Source organism: Mastomys coucha, unplaced genomic scaffold (assembly GCF_008632895.1).
Source record: "Mastomys coucha isolate ucsf_1 unplaced genomic scaffold, UCSF_Mcou_1 pScaffold21, whole genome shotgun sequence".
Taxonomy (NCBI): domain Eukaryota; kingdom Metazoa; phylum Chordata; class Mammalia; order Rodentia; family Muridae; genus Mastomys; species Mastomys coucha.
In genome coordinates this window covers 177,767,304-177,786,924 of record NW_022196904.1, presented here as the reverse complement: position 1 = coordinate 177,786,924, position 19,621 = coordinate 177,767,304, and the positions used below count along the sequence as shown (strand labels likewise).

General features: G+C 46.1%; 2 protein-coding genes across 3 annotated transcripts in view; one reads left to right on the top strand and one right to left on the bottom strand.

The window, feature by feature from the left end:
- Window positions 1-2,542, bottom strand: part of Sfxn2 (sideroflexin 2) — a 21,818-nt gene extending 19,276 nt beyond the window's left edge. For both annotated transcript variants that reach the window (XM_031390577.1, XM_031390581.1), the window contains exon 1: window positions 2,383-2,542. The gene's annotated coding sequence lies outside the window, so the exon portion shown is untranslated. The remainder of the gene's footprint in view (window positions 1-2,382) is intronic.
- A 94-nt stretch (window positions 2,543-2,636) lies between these two features.
- Window positions 2,637-19,621, top strand: part of Arl3 (ADP ribosylation factor like GTPase 3) — a 46,570-nt gene continuing 29,585 nt past the window's right edge. Inside the window, exons 1-2 of the mRNA XM_031390586.1 lie at window positions 2,637-2,799; window positions 16,019-16,162. Coding sequence (XP_031246446.1) covers window positions 2,797-2,799; window positions 16,019-16,162 — 147 coding nt within the window. The 5' untranslated portion in view covers window positions 2,637-2,796. The remainder of the gene's footprint in view (window positions 2,800-16,018; window positions 16,163-19,621) is intronic.

Sequence of the window (19,621 nt, the reverse complement as noted above, 5' to 3'; positions counted from 1 at the left end):
ACTCAGAAATCCACCCGCCTCTGCCTCCCAAGTGCTGGGATTAAAGGCATGCGCCACCACTGCCCAGCTAGCCATGGGCTCTCTTGACCCCCTCTTTCTCACGTTTTCCTCTCAAGGCCTGGTTTACTCTGCTGGCCATGTTCAATGTATTTCCCTCTCTCCCTGCTCTGGACTCTTCCAGATGCTTCCAGCTCTACTTTCCACCATATCTACAATAAAATCTTCTCCTCAGCCACACCCTGGAGTGGTCATATCTTTGCTCTATACACATGGTACTGGATCACCACACACATACTCTCTCTCGCTCGCTCTCTCTCTCTCAAATATTTTTTAAATGAGAAAGCGATTGTGAGAGACAGAGAACATAAGAGAGAAGAAAACGAATGAAGCAAAATAGGAGTAATTCCTACAGCAAGCTCATCTCCTCCAGCAAGTGGTACCAGAGCTCAGAACAGAACCATAGGTAGGGTGCCTATGGTTCTGAGAAAGAGTACTTGCCCCGTGGGCACTAGGCCTTGGGAGGTCCAGGCAGCCAGACCAAAGACCACTAAAATAGCAGACTACTGTCAGGTTGCCTAGAGCAAGCAGAATGACAGTAATAATTAAACCAGCAGGCCCAGGCCCCTGCTTACACTCATCTGACTCCAAGGTAATAGTGAAAACAGATAGCATACCACCAGAGAGAAATCTGAATGTGCCTTTTCCCGCAAAAGAGCCCCAGCCTGGAGATCAGTAAACCAGTAGATAAATGGGAGGGGTCTCTAATCTATCCACTCACCTTGTGCCTCTTTTATTCTTTCTTTTCGATTTTTGAGACAGAGTTTCTCCTTGTAGCCCTTGCTGTCCTAGTCAACCAGGCTGGCCTCGAACTCAGATCCAGCTGCCTCTGCCTCCCAAGTGCTGGGTTAAAGGCGTGCGCCCATCACCTGTCTAATCGCCTTGTACTTCTCTAGCCAAGATTCAGGATTGCATTTTCGATCTGTCCAATACAAGTAGGCAGGTAGCAGATGTTCTGACATTTTTAAAAACTTTGGGGGCTGGAGAGATGGATCAGCACTCAAAAGCAATTGCTGCTGTCACAGAGGACCTGGGTTCACATGGTGGCTGACAGCCATCCATAATTCCAGCTCCAGGGTACCAAAGACAAATGTGGTGGACTTACAGACATGTAGACAAAACATTCATATACATAAAGCATTTAAAGGTTTTATAAAAAGTACTTTATTTGATTGTAAAAAGACCTGAAAGCTAGCAAGGCATAGTAGTTCACACTATGTACCCAGTGCCCAGAAGTCCCCAGGAAGGAGACAGATCCCTGCAAATTTAAGGCCAGTGTGGTCTACAGAAGTGAGTTCTAGGTCAGCCAGAGTTACATAGTAACACTCTGTCTCAAAACAACAAAGATAATAACCCTGAAAACCCATACTGGAAAAATCTGCCTTGGCTTCAGTAATCTTAACTAGGTTGGTGAAAAAGGTAAAGCCTGAAGCCCAGATTAAACTATTAATAATATGTAGCCCTTTCTTAGTGACAGGAATTGCTCTCTGTACCTGACATACATGGACCTGTAAGATAGGTAACAGGTATACTTGTGTCAGGAGACTTCCAGAGATACCAGTTCTACCTAAACTATCAACTGTTGGAAGAGTTCTCTGTTTACTAATAGATATAAAGAGCTGAGGCGAGAGATGTAGTTAGTATCGCTCAGTGGCAGAGCGCCTGCCTACCCTGCCTGTACAAACCCTTGCATTCTGAGTTCAGTCCCCGAGGGCAAACGGTACTCCTACCAGGGCCACGGTGTTTACAAGCAACACTATAAAATAAACAGCTTACAAGTTAGTTCGAGTCGGATTCTGTCATCTACAATAACTGGTTTCTAGAGCTGTAAGGAAATTAAACCTTGTATAGAAAACATTCCACTAGGAAGAAGGCGAGTTCCACGAAGGCAGGTTGTACTCCAGGATCGGGAACCCGACCTACCACAAAGATAAGGGAAACTCTGCAGTGGTTCCGCTTAGCAAAATCCAGAGGATCCTGTACAACTTAACAGTCCCGCTGCCAGCTAACCTTAATGCTAGGGACCGGTCCCCAACCGCCCAATCGCCTTCTCTCAGGGACCTCCCCCAACCTAGCAGAAATCACCTATCCTGGATTCTAACAATGTGGAGACGCAGCCCACAACTCCTGAGCTCTAAAGCCTGGCACCCGAAGACAAATGGGGGTCAGGAGGGAGGAATCCACCGGAGCCCTGGTCCGGCCCTTCGGCCACGCGGTTTCTGCAGATGCAAGTCCAGCACGCAGCGCCTGGCAGCCGCAACAGAGCAGAACCAGGCTCCCTTAGGAGGCGCCGGGAACTAGGAATAGCATTTGGCCTGCGCTTACCTGGTCCCAGAGGGATGCACCCCGCGACTGCCACCAGGCGAAGCTGACCAGGAAAGCAGAACTGGAGAGTCGCGGCTAGGCCCGGGAACCACTCCCTCGCCCTACGCCCCTTCTCCCGACCAATCACAGGCCACAGGCTCCGTGCAGCCACGTGGGCGGCTCTGCATCTCCCGCGGGGTCGCTCGCCAGCCCGCCCCGCCCCAGCCCCCCCCCCGAGACCGCCTGCGCAATGGGCGGGCGCTTAGGCGCGCTTGCGCACTTTCGGTAAAGAGGAGCAGAACCCCGCCCCAACCCGGTGCTCGGCTCCTCCGCTGTGCGTGCGAGGGACGTCAGGGGCGGCGCCGCAGCAGTTACCCCTGGTAACGGGGGAGGCAGGAGGAGGAGGCGGAGGAGGAGGAGGGACTCGGCTTGAGGATGGTGAGTGTGGGGGCCCTGGTCCCTCTAGAGCTGACCAGTCACCACCCCCCTCCTGTCCCCAGACCCAGGGCGGGGCGCTGCGCTGCGCTTAAAGCCGAGGAGGACGTGGGATGGAGCTCACCTTGCTCTTTGGGGTTCTAGATCGGTTTCAGGGGCGAAGGAGGAGCCCCTGAAGTGGGCCTGGAGGGAGGCCTAGGCCTGGGGAGAAAGGAGGGGTTTGCGAGGGATCCGAGGCGTGGAGAGGGGACTTGAGGAGTGCTTGGCTGGCGGGGAAGGAACCTGGGCACCGTCATCTTTCTAGGGACTGGGATGAAAGCGGCTCTAGAGCTGCGAAGATCAGGCCCGGCTCACAGATCTCACTGCAGAGTCGATCTCCCGGCGCCTCGGGACGGTGGGGTCCATCTGAGACCCGGCCAAAAGTGGGAGAGGCGCGGCACTGCTGTCTTTGAGATCACCCTGGCAGCACCAGGGAGCTGAAATCTAGCTTTCCTAGATGCTCGCGTCTCTGAGTGAAAGGTGTGTAGGGAGAAAGTCCCAAGACAATAAGACGTACCGCTGGGAATGGACGCCTCCGTGGTGGGTGCGCTCCTGAAGTCCCAACTTAATCGCTGAAAGTTCTGCGAAGATCTAATAATGGTTGTTGATGAGCGACTTTTCGTTCCGTATTTATCCCATGTTAATAGAAGCAAATTAACCTCCCGTGTCCTAGCATTTCATTCAGACTTGCAGTGTCCTTTTGCCTGTGGCCGCATGAGGACCTAAGGTCTTCACCTCAGACTAAAAAGAATGAGAGCGTGAGCATCAATTTAAAGCAAGCTTTTTCTCCGTTAGCCATAATTAAGGGTTTTCCAAAGTGTACGGTGTGTAACATATTTGACCGGAGACACTCGGTTCCTTGCTGATTTTTTAAATTATTATTTTATTTATTTGTGTATGGGTGTTTAGCCTGCCTGTATGTTTGTGCACCACGTGTGTGCCTGGTGCCTGCAGAGGCCAGAAGAGGGCTTTGGTTTCCTGGAACTGGAGTTAGAGATGTCTGGAACCGTAATGTGGATGCTGGGAAGTGAACACTGTGCATTTGCTGAACATCTGTCTGCCCTCCTTGTTGATTTTGTACGCGGTAGATGGAGAGTAAAAATGAAGTTATAGGGAAATGAATATTTTTGGAGCTAGTCAAAGAAAAACTTGATTTTAAGGCATCCAGAACAGTTTGGTTGGCTTACTAACTGCTCCGAACCTGTTACTGTTGCTTCCCTCCTACCCCTTTTTTTTGTGTGTGTGTGAAAAAATTGAGGCATTTCTGTTGACTTAAGAAAAAAAAACCTAGGACTAAGGGTATAGCTGAGTGGATAGACGTTTGCTTAACAAGCATGAAGTCCTGCATAAAACTGAATGTACTAGTGCCTGCCTGCAATCCTAGCTCAAGGTGGAGGCAGGAGGATCAGAAGAAGTGCAAGGGTAACTAACATTGATTTCCAGGCCAGCCTGGGATAAATGAGACATGTTCTCAACAAAAGAAGAAGAAGAAGAAGAAGAAGAAGAAGAAGAAGAAGAAGAAGAAGAAGAAGAAGAAGAAGAAGAAGAAGAAGAAGAAGAAGAAGAAGAAGAAGAAAATAGACAGGCGGGGGAAATTACACGTTTTCTTTGGTCATATTATTGAGCAAGTAAATTTTGACAAAAATTTACAATGTCAAATTGTTAAGTAGAATTATTTAATCTGAGGTTGTCAATCACACTTCACACTTGTTACAACATTTACAGTTATGTCTAACCTCAGGCTAAACATATTTTAACAAGTGTTTTCTTATTTATACATGAGCTGCCCATTTAAAGGCTAAGTTTATCTTAACGAATGAGTACAGATATAAATATTTACACAGAAAGTAAACAGATTTGAGAAAGGGGCCCTGTAGCCCCATAACCTAAGCACTTGGGAGACAGGAGGAGGAGCGGGGATTCAAGAGCAGCCTGGGCTACATAAGACTGTCTCATAATAAGTAGATAATTTTTAAATTAATGAAAATAATTAGAACCGCAATTAAAAAGCCTTACCAGGCTGTGTGTGGTGGCTCATGCCTGTAATCCCAGTCTTCTCGATTCGAAATTAAGAGGATCACTATGAGTTAAGAGGCCAACCTGGGCTACAGTTAGTTCCCGGTCAGCCTTGGCTAGAAGGAGACCCTGCCCAACAGCCATCCCCTTAAAAGAAAGAACCACATGCCAAACCAAGAGAAAATAACTAGTTATAAGTGAGAAACATGAGAGTTAACTAACTTTCTTCAGCTTATCAATTGAGTAGAGTTATAATTTTATGATTGCTTAATTTGTAATTATAGGTCACAGTAAGTGAACCACTGCTCCTGTTTCTTGGTGCAAATTGGCACTGTATTAAGTATATAACAAATTGACCGTGTATATACAATAGTTGGATACTACTGCAGCATTCACAGTATTTAATGCTCAAAGCAGAGTTTATATATATATAATATATATATATATATTATATATATATGAGTGTTTTGCCTGCAACATGTATGTACACCACAGGCATGTGCTGTGTTCAAGGAGGCCAGAAGAGAGCACTGCATCCCCTGACCCTACAGTCAGTTTTGACCACTGTGTGGGTGTTGAAAACTGAACCCCTGCTCTCTACAAGAGTGACAAGTGCTGTTTGTATTATTCATCTTGTTTTCTATGTTGAATGTTTTGCCTACCTATATGTATATATACCCCATGAATTCCTCTTGCCTTCAGAAAGCAGAAGAGGGCTTCAGACCCATCGGAACTGGAGTTACAGGCAATTGTCAGCTACCTTGGAGGGGCTATAAGGGGAATAAGACCTGGGTTCCCTGGAAAAGCAGCCAGTGCTCTTAACCACTGAGCCAGCTCTCCAGGTCCAAAACAATTTAAAAAAAAAAAAACAAACCATTGGATTTATTTATTTTATTTGATCTGTATTTTGCCTGCTATACATATGTGTCCCATGTGTACTCGCTGCCCTTAGAGGTCAGAAGAGAGCATCAGATCCCTAGATGCTGAAGCTGTGGCTATCTAGGTGCTGGGAACTGAACTGAGGTCCTCGGTGGCAGCAAAAAGAACTCTTTTTGTTTAAATTTTATTTATGAGTATGCTGTCGCTGTCTTCAGACACACCAGAAGAGGGCATCAGACTCCATTACAGATGGTTGTGAGCCCCCATGTGAGTACTGGGGATTGAACTCAGGACCATCTAGAAGAGCAGTCAGCTCTCTTAACCACTGAGCCATCTCTCCAGCCCCCAAACAAATGTTTTAAAGTGAACAACCAGAAACTAGGCTAGTGGGGTGTGGTGGCACACACCTTTGATCCCCTCACTCAGAAGGCAGAGGCAGGTGATATCTGAACTAGAAACCAGCCTGGTCTACAGAGTGAGTCTCAGGCTAGCAAGGGCTATATTATAAAGACCACCCTCCCAATATCAGAGAGAGAGAGAGAGAGATTGAGAGAGGGGGCAGGGGAGGAGAGGAGAGGGAAGAGTTAGGCGATGGTGGTGCATGCCTTTAGTTCCAGAATTTGGGAGAAGAAGCAGGTGGATCTCTGTGAGTTTTTAGGCCAGCCTAAAATTGTTTTGGACCTGGAGAGATAGTTCAGTGGTTAAGAGCTACAGTGTTTCCAGGATAGCCAAGGCTATGCAGAGAAAAATCCTGTCTCAAAAGACCAAAAACAGCCAGGCAGTAGTGGCCCATGCCTTTAATCCCAGCACTTGGGAGGCAAAGGCAGGTGGATTTCTGAGTTCATGGCCAGCCTGGTCTACAGAGTGAGTTCTAGGACAGCCAGGGCTATACAGAGAAACCCTCTTGAAAAAACCCAAAACATAAGCCAGGCGGTGGTGGCACAGGTCTTTAATCCCAGCACTTGGGAGGCAGAGGCAAGGAAATCTCTTTGAGTTGGAGGCCAGCCTGGTCTACAGAGAGTTCCAGGACAGCTGGGACTGCACAGAGAAAAACAACAAAAACCAAAACAAAAAGTACGAACCATGGGGCAGGAGAGTGTGGATGGGTGGGGGAGCACTCTCATACAGACAGGGGGTGCAGATGTGGGATGGGGGATGACGGAGAGGTAACCGGGAAGTGGGATATCATGGGATGGGGGGGGGTTGGTGGTGGGGTAACCAGGAAGTAAGATATCATTTAAGATGTAAACAAACAGAATGATTAATAATAATAAAAGAAAAAAAAAGCCCGTACCATACAAACAAAAAACAGAAAGGAAACGACACGAGAGCAGATTAGCTGGTTTATCAAATTTTACAAATCTATTTTTTTCTTCAAACATATAGGTTATTTTTAGAACTGGAAGTAGAACACTGAGTTTGAACAGCCAGTGTCATGATTAAGTGTGTCACAGCTAGTATCCCATAAGTTTCTATGGTTAACTATACAATTGAAAGGCACACACCTTTAACCCCAGCATTTGAGAGGCAGGCAAATCTCTGTGAGTTCAAAGCCAGCCTGGTGTACATAGCAAGTTCCAGGACAGCCAGGGCTACACAGGGAAATCCTGTCTCAAAGAAAAAAGAAAAGGGGCTGGAAAGATGGCTTAGTGGTTAAGAGCACCAACTGCTCTTCTGAATGAAGGTCCTGCGTTCAAATCCTAGCAACCACATGGTGGCTCACAACCATCTGTAACGAGATCTGACGCCCTCTTCAAGAGTGTCTGAAGACAGCTACAGTATACTTACATATAATAAATAAATAAATACATAAATAAATCTAAAAAAAAAAGAAAAGAAAAAGAAAGAAAGAAAGAAGGAAAAGAGAAAGAAAGAAAAGTGAGCTGTGTGTGTAAGGTTTTATCACTGTGAGGAGACACCATGACCACTGAAGCTCTTTTTTGTTTGTTTTGTTTCTCTGTGAATGCTGGCTGTCCTGGAACTCACTCTGTAGACCAGGCTGGCCTCGAACTCAGAAATCCACCTGCCTCTGCCTCCCAAGTGCTGGGATTAAAGGCATGCGCCACCACTGCCTGGCCTTTTTTATCTTTTTCAGCTTTATTTTATTTTATATGTAATGAGTGTTTTGCATGGGGGGGGGACACTGTATTCCTTAGAACTGGAGGTTTGGATGGTTCTAAGTCACGATGTAGGTGCTGGAAGTAGAACCCAGGCCCTCTGCAAGAAAGAGCAATAAATGCTCTAAGCTACTGAGCAATCTCCCCAGACCCTCAAGCAGGATTCTAGGCCAGGTGCTCTACCATCTTAGCAAGATAAAAAGATGATGGTCATTTGACACCTAACTAATCACTGTTGTTTACCGTTAACTCAGCTCATCAATTATTTATGGACTACTTCCTATGTATATGTAGTTACCACACACACACAACTTTTTGTATGTTATGTGATTTTCTGGATCAGAAAGTGTTAAGTGAAAAAAATTTAGGCCAGGCGGTGGTGGCACACGCCTTTAATCCCAGCACTTGGGAGGCAGAGGTAGGCAGACGGAGTTCGAGGCCAGCCTGGTCTACAGAGTGAGTTCCAGGACAGCCAGGGCTATCCAGAAAGACCCTGTCTCGAAAAACAAAACAAACAAAAGAAAGAATATTAGTCTAAAAAAAAAAAAAAAAGAAGAGGAGCTGGAGAAATCGCTCAGCAGTTAAGTCACCTGCAGGCAGGACATCCATACACATAAACTTTCATATAATAATAAAAAGAAAATGGCTCCATAGGTAAAGAAAGCTTACCATCCTCTTGGAGGACCCAGGTTCAGTTCCCAGCACCCATATGACAACACACAACCACCTCTAACTCCAGTTCTGGGGGATTTGACACCCTCTCCTGACCTCTGGAGCTTCATGCACAGACGTGGGGCCTGTCCACATGCCCCGGCTTACGTACGTACACATAAAATATGTGTACTTTTTTTTTTAAAAAGAAAGAAAATTACCTATAGCTACCCATGATGGCTCATTCCTGTAATATGAGTTCTCTGAAGTTTAATGAGGAAAGATTATGCGTCAACCTGGACAAGTGAGTGAGTCCTGCCTTAAAATAAAAAGGGTTTTAAAAGGACTGGGACATAGGTCAATGGTAGGTGTTCTCGCCTAGAATGTTCAAGGCCCTAGGTTTGATCCCTAGTTATATGTAAGTATGAATGTATGCATGTATGTGTTTGAGACAGGGTCTCTACATAGCCATGGGTATCCTGAAATTAACTTCGTAGTTAACCAGGCTAGCCTCAAACTCACAAAACTCCTCTTGCCTCTACCTCCTGAGTGTTAGAATTAAAGGTTTGCACAACCAAAGCCCAGCTAACCACTAGTACACACACAAACACACACACACACACACACACACACACACACACACACACACACGGCCTCAAAAGGAAAGAAAAGAAATACAAGAAAAGAAGCACAGGACTGGTGGAGTATTTCTCTCCATCTCTGTACATATAAAAGTGTAGCAGTTCTGAGCAGCGTCTGTGCGTCCGTCTGTCCGTCCTTACAGTGCCAACTTACTCTGTCCTCCCCATGTTCCTCAACAGATCCACCCTTCCTTTCTGCATGGAGTCAGGGCAACTGAGTACAGTCTGAAGTTAGATGCAGCCTCCTGTTCATCAGGCTGACATCTGCGGAGAGGGGCCCCACTCCTCGAGCCTTTATGTTCCTCTGGAGCAATCTCTGTCTTTATTTAGTAAGAAAATGATAAGAAAGAGAACAAGGTTTGAGTGCAGAGGAGGTGTCTCAGTGGGGGAGGGGCTCCTCCCAGCCCATAGCCTGTGTTTCCGGGATCCCCAGGACCCTGAGTGGTGAAGGTGTGTGCTGACTCACAAGAGCTATATGCTGACCTCCACAAGCACTTTGTGCCGAGCACACACACATGCACATACATGAAATAAGTGAACAAGTATCATTTAAAAAATAATTACAAAAAAAAATCAAACAAAATTCCAGGCTCTTTGTTTGGAGTCAGTAGGGCCCTGTTAAGAGGTGAAGCGAAATTGAAATCCGTCCCGGTTAAGCTCCTTAGGGAGAGCCTGTGCTTGGCAGCTTCGGACACAGTACTTAAATGTAGCTTCTCCCCAGGATCATACTGTTTCCATATTCCAGCACGTTCCTCTTCCCGTCCCCACGCCCCTCCACTTTGATTTCTTTGTATGACCTAGTTTGTGTCCTTTGGGGTCAGCACCAAGCTCTGCCATGAGTTGAGTGGAAATGGATTTTGAGGCAGATACATTTCTGTAGGTCCAAGTGTGGAGGCATACGCCTTTAATCCCAACACTCAGTAAGTAGGAGCCAGCCTGGTCTACATAGAAATTCCAAGATGGCTAGGGCTATGTAGAGATAGATCTGTCAATCAATCAATCAGTCAACCAATCAATCAATAAGCAAGCAAGCAAGTCGGCAGCACTCTGCAGTCCGTAGCACATCTCTTCGAGATCTGGTTGTAGCAAAGCTTGTGTCGATGTTTTGTGAGCAAGTGTTTCTGCCCAGCACAGATAACTTGTACGTGCTGAAGTTGGTAACACATGCACGCATACAGTTGATGGAGTCCTTGTTCCTCATTACCTGTGTCCAGTGCCTTGGGAGTAGAAACCTGCATAAAGATCACGCCTCTTGCTCACTCTAATGCTTGGAGCACATTATGGGTATTAATGACAGTTGAATGAGTGGTTGTTTGGGTCAAAATTGCACTGTAAAAATTAACTTCATTGTCTTTATACAGTAAAACTCATGCCCATCATAAATTTAACTTTTAATGAATACTTCCTTTCATCTGACATTTAAATAAGGCGTAGCGTGGAGACGATGACCACGCTGAGGGCACAGTACCCTGCTCTCTTCCATCTGGCCTCTTAAATCAGCTTACCTTGTACCTTTCGGGTAGAACCCTGCTAGCTAAAAATATCCTCTTCCCTATTTAGCGAGCCCTGTAATCCTGTGACCCTGTCCTGGTGCCTGGGTTGACACAGTGCGCTGTGGCATCAGCACTTGTGTCCCGGTTGGGCTTGAGATGCCATTTTCATTTTACTGGAAGGGAGAAAATATTAGCTGAACTTTCTCTGTGTTATTTCACTTAAGAGTGAAGCATCTGATGTTATTGCCAAATAAGGAAGAGTGCTCATTAGAAATTAAAAGTACTCTATTTTGTACTATTAGGTTACAAAAGGTGCCTAGAACAGCTTTTGTATTCTCTTGGCTGTATTTTACTCCTTTCATCAGTAGGAATTAGGAGAGGTGGGGGCCGGTAAACTGGTGCATACTTTTAATTGCAGCACCTGGGAAGCCAAGGCAGGATCCCTGTTGAGGCCAGCCTGGTCTACATACTGAGTTCCAGGCCAGCCAGGGCTACCTAGTGAACCCACTCTCAAAACAGCAAAGATAAAGCAAGGGCTAGGGATGAAGCTTGGCGGTAGCATGCCCACCTAGCATGTGCAAAGCCCTGGGCCAGTTCCTCACCTGTGGAGGAAAGTTCGCTCACCTCATGGGGACGCTACCACAAAGAAACGGTGTCTTCCCCTTCATTGTTCAGTTTCAGATCTTATGAGTATGTGAGAAAAACTTGGTCTCCAGGCAACAGCATCCAGTGATTTCTTTCCTTTTTTAAGATTTAACTTTTGCTTTTTAAATTATGTGTATGTGCATATGCCTCCATGTGCGGGTGTCCCAGGAGGCCAGAGGCATGGATCCTGCTGGAGCTGGAGTACAGGCAGTTGGAAACCAACCCACATTGGTGCAAGACTCCAACCTGGGTCCTCTGCAAGAGCAGTGTGTTCTCTTCCCTGCTGACTCACTTCTCCGGCCCTATTAAGTGGTTTCTTTCTTTTTTTTTTTTTAAAGATTTATTTATTGCCAGGTGGTGGTGGTACACGCCTTTAGTCTGAGCACTTGGGAGGCAGAGGCAGGCAGATTTCTGAGTTCAAGGCCAGCCTGGTCTACAGAGTGAGTTCCAGGACAGCCAGGGCTATACAGAGAAACCCTATCTCGAAAAAAAAAACAAAAAACTCACAAAAAACAAAAAAACAAAGATTTATTTATTTATATCTAAGTACACTGTTGCTGTCTTCAGATGCACTAGAAGAGGGCATCAGATCTCATTACAGGTGGTTGTGAGCCACCATGTAGTTGCTGGGATTCGAACTCAGGACCTTCGGAAGAGCAGTCAGTGCTCTTACCTGCTGAGCCATCTCACCAACCCTATTAAGTGGTTTCTTGGTGAGAAAGCAAATAATGAAACACTGAAAATGTGAGCCAGAGACGTGGCTCACTGGTTAAGAGCACTGGCTGCCCTTTGAGAGGTCCTGACAACCACATGGTGGCTCACAGCCATCTAGAATGGGATCTGATGCCTCTTCTGGTATGAAGGTATACATGCAGATAAAGCACTCATATGCATAAAGTACAAAAATAAATAAATCTTAAAAAAAAAGAAAAACTGAAAATGCTTTTTCTTATCATTATATATACAGTGTTCTGCCTGCATGTAGGCCAGAAGAGGGCATATGATTCCATTACAGATGGTTGTGAACCACCATGTGGTTGCTGGGAATTGAACTCAGAACCTCTGGAAGGACAGACAGTGTTCTTAACTCCTGAGCCATCTCTCCAGCCCCCAAGAATGCTGACTTTAAACTTTGTAAATAGTAAAATATTTTCTGTAAAATGACAACAGGGTTTTCCTTGACAATGTCTACTCTAGGATATAACCCATGAGAGTTTTACCTATGCCATTTAGTGTGATAATTTGATAAATTCCTATGTATTACTGTATTTTAGGAGCTATGGTGACTCTTTCTTTATCCAGTCAGGGTCTCAGGATGAGTCATTCAATGTTTTTTCCTGTTCTTGGTCATTTTATATCCCAGTCCCCATGGAGCCTGAAAAATTGCACTATTAATATAGTATAGTATCAGTATAGCTAATAAGACTTGAGAAACAACCTTGTTTAGGTGTTTATTATGAATGCCTTGAACACTGGGCTGTGGTGGCGCACACCTTTAATCCCAGCACTTGGGAGGCAGAGGCAGACGGATTTCTGAGTTCGAGGCCAGCCTGGTCTACAGAGTGAGCTCCAGGACAGCCAGGGCTACACAGAGAATCCCTGTCTCAGGAAAAAAAAAAAAAAAAAAGTTAGATGAAGGTCAAGTGTTTTGAGCCAATAGTAACTCAGGAGACTTCTCATAAATTGAAGAAGGAATTGAATCAAACTAGCCAGAGTTAAGTGAGATGAAAATAAAAACAAAAGTAGGCCCTTCCTTAAACAACAGCAAAGTCCTGCCCGCCTTCTGTTAGCCTCAGATTTATTCAGCCTCTGTCCTAACCCTTTCGGCATACCTTTGTCTGGCTTAGACTTTCTGTTCTGCTGCTGGGAGGAGGCTGTGCTGGGCCTCGGCAGCCAGCACAGGACCACAGGGGACCCGGAGGCTGCTGTCCAAAGACCTACTGCTGAGAATTATTTCACAGAAATAGTGTTTGATCTTCATCAACAGACTGGCTTGAATCCTCACCTGGTGCAGTGTGGGTGAGAAATACAAGTGTTTTGTGTAATTCTAAATTCTAAGGCTCAGCTTGAAGGAATTTCCACTCTGACTGGGAGATTGGAGTATATGGCCTTAAAACAGTACCATCTTTTGGTTCCTCTGTTTGCTTGTTGAGATGAGATCGCTCATCATGGAGCCCTGGCTGTCCTGGAACTCACTTGTAGACCAGATTGGCCTTGAACTTAAAGATCTGCCTGCCTCTGCTCTCTGAATGCTGGGACTAAAGGTGTGCACCTGGCTTTATTTTTAATTAATTTATTTATTTTGAGACAGGATCTCTCTACATAGCCCTGGCTATTCTAGAACTCACTATGTGGACCAAGCTGGCCCTGAGTTCACAGAGATCTTCCTGTCTCTACCTTCCAAGTATTGGGATTAGTAAAGGTGAACACCACCACTCCTGGCCCTTGATTCTTTTTGAGCTGTACGTCATTGTTCTGGTGTTATCAGCTGCAGGACGGAAGAAATAAATAGCCTGTGAACATCTCCTTAGACACAGAGAAACCCTGTCTCAAAAAAAAAAAAATTTTTCTTACCTGTTTAATAAGAAGCAGGGCCAGGGGTTAAGGGAACAGGTCAGGAGCCTGGGCAGGGCCAAGCGCTCAGTCCCCAGAACCAAAGGAAAAGTGCCAATGGACTGATGCTGCAACATTTAGGAGCACTGACTGCTCTTGGAAAGCACCCAAGCCGGGTCCTCAGCACCCCGAATAAGTGACCTGGAACCTGCAGGAGATCTGAGTCCTGCCAGCCTCCACGGACACCGGATGCATGTCCACATGCTCATGCTTACACACATGGATACATATAATAAAAAGTATGTGTGGTGTGTACCTTTAATCCTAGCACTTGGGAGACAGAGGCATGCAGATCTCGGAGTTAGAGGCCAGCCTGGTCTACAAAGGGAACCCCGGGACAGCCAGGGCCACACAGAAAATCCTTATCTCAAAACAAAAACCCTGATAATAATAATAAAGCATGTAAAAACCTCTGGTTAAATCATGTTCATTAACGCCTTTTCTAATTGCCTAATTTTTATGTCTGATTTTTCATCTGAAAACAGGGATTGTCTGTGTTATAGCTACATGCCTTGCAAAGATGAAGTGATGAACATAAACCGAAGCACATATATAGCCTAAGTATATAGCCCAGCTACTGTTTCATGCAGCCTATTTGTGTCTTTGTTCGGCACCTTAAAAATCTGCCCCACTCCTACCCCCAGATAGGATTTCTCTGTGTAGCTCTGGCTGCCCTGGAACTCTGTAGACCAGGCTGGCCTTGAACTCATAGAGATTCACCTGCCTCTGCCTCTCTAGTGCTAGGATTAAAGGTGTACACTACCAACACTGGCTAAAATCCTTTTTCTTTCTTTTTTTTTTTTTTTAAGTGACTAAACTCTTGTGATCTTACCGTCATCCTACACTGAATGGTGTTACTCTGCACTTCCTCTTGTTATCACTTCCCAGGTCACAATCTTTTTTGTTTGTTTGTTTTTCGAGACAGGGTTTCTCTGTGTAGCCCTGGCTGTCCTGGAACTCATTCTGTAGACCAGGCTAGCCTCAAACTCAGAAATCCACCTGCCTCTGCCTCCCAAGTGCTGGGATTAAAGGCATGTGCCACCACTGCCCGTCTCAGGTCACAGTCTTTAATCTGTTAGTAGCCATCGTACTCTTGGATCTTTGGTGAGACTTGTGGGGAGCCACAGCTGCCATCCTATATATATTGAACACCTGGTCTCCGGCCAGAGCAGAGAGCATTGAGATAAACAAGCCCTTATTGGGAAAAGCTGAGTGCCTCCAGTTTGTGATGCAAGCTGCATGATTTCCCGCAGCCTATTATGCTTTGCCACGGTAGCCGATGCTGATTGGGAACAGGGAAAGTATTTAACCCGCGAGGGCTGGGGGCTAAAAAAAGAAGCTAGCTAAGAAAGAAGAAAAGATGAACGAATGATTCTATAGTACAAGGTTCCTGAATAAACTGCTTGGAGAAGAGCTCGTTGTTGCCTCCTTATTTCCGCTGGTCGGTAAGGCGGCGACAGAGACTCACTCAGTGCACTCCAGCCTCAGCACAGCGTCTGTTCTTCTGCCCACCTGAGCAGCACTGGTTCCTGTCATAATGTCACTTCCCCCAGCACACACAGAGTCCTTGCTCTTATTCTGTGTCACTTTGTGGTGATGCTGCATGCCATACAGTTCTCAGAGAGAGTCCAACTGGTTTTAGGAACATTCCCAGTGTTTGCGGGAGGGCTGTCCCAGCAGCACAGAAAAAAAGCACCCGCCACCTTAGAGTCCTCCATTAGCTGGGGTGAGCAGTTCCTGTCTCGTGCAGTGGCCGGAAGCTTCACTCTGGAACTGAGGAGGCTTGAGCACCTACTAGTCTGACATGCTGAGCATTCTAGTTGAAGTGCACATGGAGGGCTTTAGGAACACGGTGGGGAGCACTCCACGGCTGCGGTGCCAGCTAAGCGGGAGGGGCAGGGACAGGCCACGCTGCTTACTCGTTGCTGCGTTTTCCCACACCACTAATGCTAAAGCTGGGGAGGAAGAACAAGCTTGGAAGGCAAGTGGAACCAGTGGCCTTCGAGTGGATGGAGTTAAGACAGCTGTCCATAACCAAGGACAGAAGTCACAGCGGGAGTCATTCTGATGTCTGCTAATACCAAAATCCCTGCCACCGAGTAACCTGTCTCTCTTGTGATTGTTCAAGGGCTTGCTCTCTATTTTGCGCAAATTGAAAAGTGCACCAGACCAGGAGGTGCGGATCCTCCTCCTGGGCTTGGACAACGCTGGCAAGACTACCCTGCTGAAGCAGCTTGCGTCTGAAGACATCAGCCACATCACACCTACACAGGTGAGCGCCCCACCTCCAGGTGCTCTGTCACCAGGAAAGATGAAAATAGCTGTCCCAGTTTTGTGTCTGTCACTGTGATAAAATGCCCTGACAAAAAGCAACCCGGGGGAGAGGGAGATGAGAGTATTTGAGCTCATTCTAGATTATAGTCTGTCATCATCCTAGGGAGGTAGAGGCAGGGGCATGAGGCAGGGAGTCATCCACAGTCAAGAACAGAGAGCCGGTGATGGTGATGAGAGGGCCTCCTTCTACTTCTGCTGAACCCTTCCCTGGACCACACCCAGGACCTAAGCCCAGGAACCACCGCAGGCAGGCCTTCCACCTCAATGAACATAATCATAACAGACCCCACAGATCCGCTCCTAGGCCAACCTGACCCAGACAGTTCCTGATTGAGACTCTTCACAGCTGGTTCTAGAAGGTATTAAGGTGACTATTAAAACTGACCGACACAGTAGCTGTGGGAGATAGAAATGTATACACTGCCATGCTTCATTTCTGAGAAAAGTCTATATTGTCTGGGAATAATCGGATTTCAAATACACATCTGAGAAAGTCCGTGCATGTGAACTAGTTAGGACGGTCTGCCTCATAGACGTAGGAAGTACAGCAGTGGCTACTGGAGCTGGGAGTGGGAGAGGGGAGCTCTGCCTATTGCATAAGTCAGGGTTTGGAAGCTGAGAACCATTTTGGGGGTAGATGCAAACAATGTAAATGTACTTAATGCCACCAGACTTTACATTTTAAAATGGTGTGTGTGTGTGTGTGTGTGTGTGTATGATTAATCCACAAATGGTGGCACACACCTTTAATTTGAGCACTCAGGAGGCAAAGCCAGGTGAATTTCTATGAGTCTGAGGCGGGCAGCCTGGTCTACAGAGTGAATTCTAGGACAGCCAGGACTAAATAAAAAGAGACCTTGTCTAAAAAAACCAAAGGATAATAAGATATATTTTGTACCATGTATATCCCACCACAATTTAAGGTATGTATACACATATTTCAGTCATCTTTCGTAGGTCTAAATGATTATATCTAGATCCCTCCATTTTCTTATCGTGCTAAGGATGGAACCCAGAACAAGGACACGGCACGGAGCTTAGGAAGCATGGTGGTGTACGCTTGGGACTGCACATCTAGAAGGTGGAGGAAAGAGGAGCAGGAATTTCAAGCAGTCCTTGAATGCATTGTAAAGTCTAGGTCAGCATGGGTTCCAGAGGATGGTCCAAACAACAACAAAAAAAATTAGTTTGTAGCCAGGCATGGTGGCAAACAGTAACTCCGAGGCCGGAAGAGGAGGGTTACTCTTAAGTTTGGAGCATCGTGGTCTATGTAGTGAGCTCCAGGGCACTGCGCAACCCTGTCTCAGAGAAGCCAAACATAAAACAAATAGGGCTGGAGAGATGGCTCAGTGGTTAGGAGCACTTAGTTCCCAGCACCCGTGTGGCAGCTCTTTCACAACTACCAGTAGCTCCAGTTCCAGGGCACTCGGCTTCCCCTTCCTGCACATCAGATATTTACATTACAATTCATAACAGTAGTAAAATTACAGTTATGAAGTAGCAATGAAATAATTTTATGTTGGAGGGGTCACCACAACGTGAGGAACTGTATTAAAGGATTCGAGTATTAGGGAGGGTAAGAACCACTGCTTTAAAAAGTCTAAGCATTGGAGGTTTGGGCAAACCGGTCTTAGTTAGCATTTTCTTTTTTTTGTTGTTGTTGTTTTGTTTTGTTTTGTTTTTCGAGACAGGGTTTCTCTGGATCGCCCTAGCAGTCCTGGAACTCACTCTGTAGCCCAGCTTAGTTAGCATTTTCTGTCCACAGCCATGAGACCCTGGCGTCAGGTTACCGGTGTGCTAGTTGTGCTCTTCATGGCCTGTGAGTCTTAGCAATTCGCAACTCTCTGTAGAAAAGCCATTTCGGCTGCTACCAAATGAGCAATTTTACAGCTTCTGAACAAATTTAATGTATAGCCCAAGGAGGAGCAAATTACAGCAGTCTAGCCTACAAGGCTGAAAACACATATTAGTGTGTCAGGATGCCTGCCAGAAAGAGAAGGGCTGGGGGTTAGTGTTAGCAATTGACTGCATTTCCCAGAGCACTGAGGCTTCAAGAGTGCAGACGGAGCAGGTCCCCAGTTCTCAGTCAGCGTCCCAGCACCGTCCTTCAGGCTGTGTGTGCTGGGCTGGAGATGGCCGATTTCCAACTCGTTGTTGAGGTTTCATAGCATTCTCTAAAAACACACTCTCAGTGTATTGCTGTTTAGTATTTGAAGAGACATTAGTAGTTCATTCACTGTAGTCAGTTTAGAAAGCAGACATAAGTGAAGTTGAGACGCTGGAGAATAATAGCTCAGGAGATGGCTCAGTGGAAAAGGGGGCTTGCTGTCAAACCAGGCAATGCGTGTTCAATCCCATGGCGAAAAGAAAGAACTTGTCCTCCACACTAAGCCGCGGTGCACACATACACACTCACACACACAAATAGTAAGAAGGAAGAATTTTTGTTGAAAATTTAAAAAGAAAATATGTATAGTGCCTGTCTTGGGTTGAATAAGAGTGGCCACCATAGGCTCATGGATGAGAAAGACTAAGAGTGTGGCCTTGTTGAAGGATGTGCGGGGGTGCCAGACCCAGTTTGTCTCTTTCTCAGCCTTCAGATCAGGATGTAGTTCTCAGTTACAACCCCAGCACCATGTCTGACTGTGTGCCCCGTGCTCCCCATCATGTCTGACTGTGTGCCCTGTGCTCCCCATCATGTCTGACTGTGTGCCCTGTGCTCCCTGCCATGTCTGACTGTGTCCCATGCTCCCAGTCATGATAATGGACTGCATCTCAGAAAGTGTAAGCCAACCCCAAACTAAGTGCTTTTCCTGATAGAATTTCTTTGGCCGTGGCTGTAGTGTCTGTTCACAGCATTACAACAGTGACTAAAACAAAGTCAATCAGACAGAGCCACCGCTAGCAGAGCCAGCATTTAGGAATGTGGCCATTCAGGTTTTTCCTGTGCACATATATGGGCATATGTGATAGGCATGTTTTAGATAAAAACATCCTAACATGGTTGTGCACATCCTAAAACCTAGTATTTGAGAGTCAGAGGCAAGAGGATCTCTGTGAGTTCCAGGCCAGCCTAGTCTACATAATGAGTTCCAGGCTAACCAGGGCTACACAATACAGCTTACCTCAAAAGTAAAATAAAATGTAAAAGCAGATTGTATAGAATATAGTATTTTCCCAGAGGAGTTGAGGGGATGATGGCACACACCTTTAATCCCAGTACTCTAGGTAGGGGCAAGTTGATCTGAGTTCGAGGCCAGCCTAGTCTACAGAGTGAGTCCAAGGACAGCCAGGGCTACACAGGGAAACCCTGTCTCAAGAAGGAAAACAAGGCCAGGCAGTGGTGGCGCACGCCTTTAATCCCAGCACTTGGGAGGCAGAGGCAGGCAGATTTCTG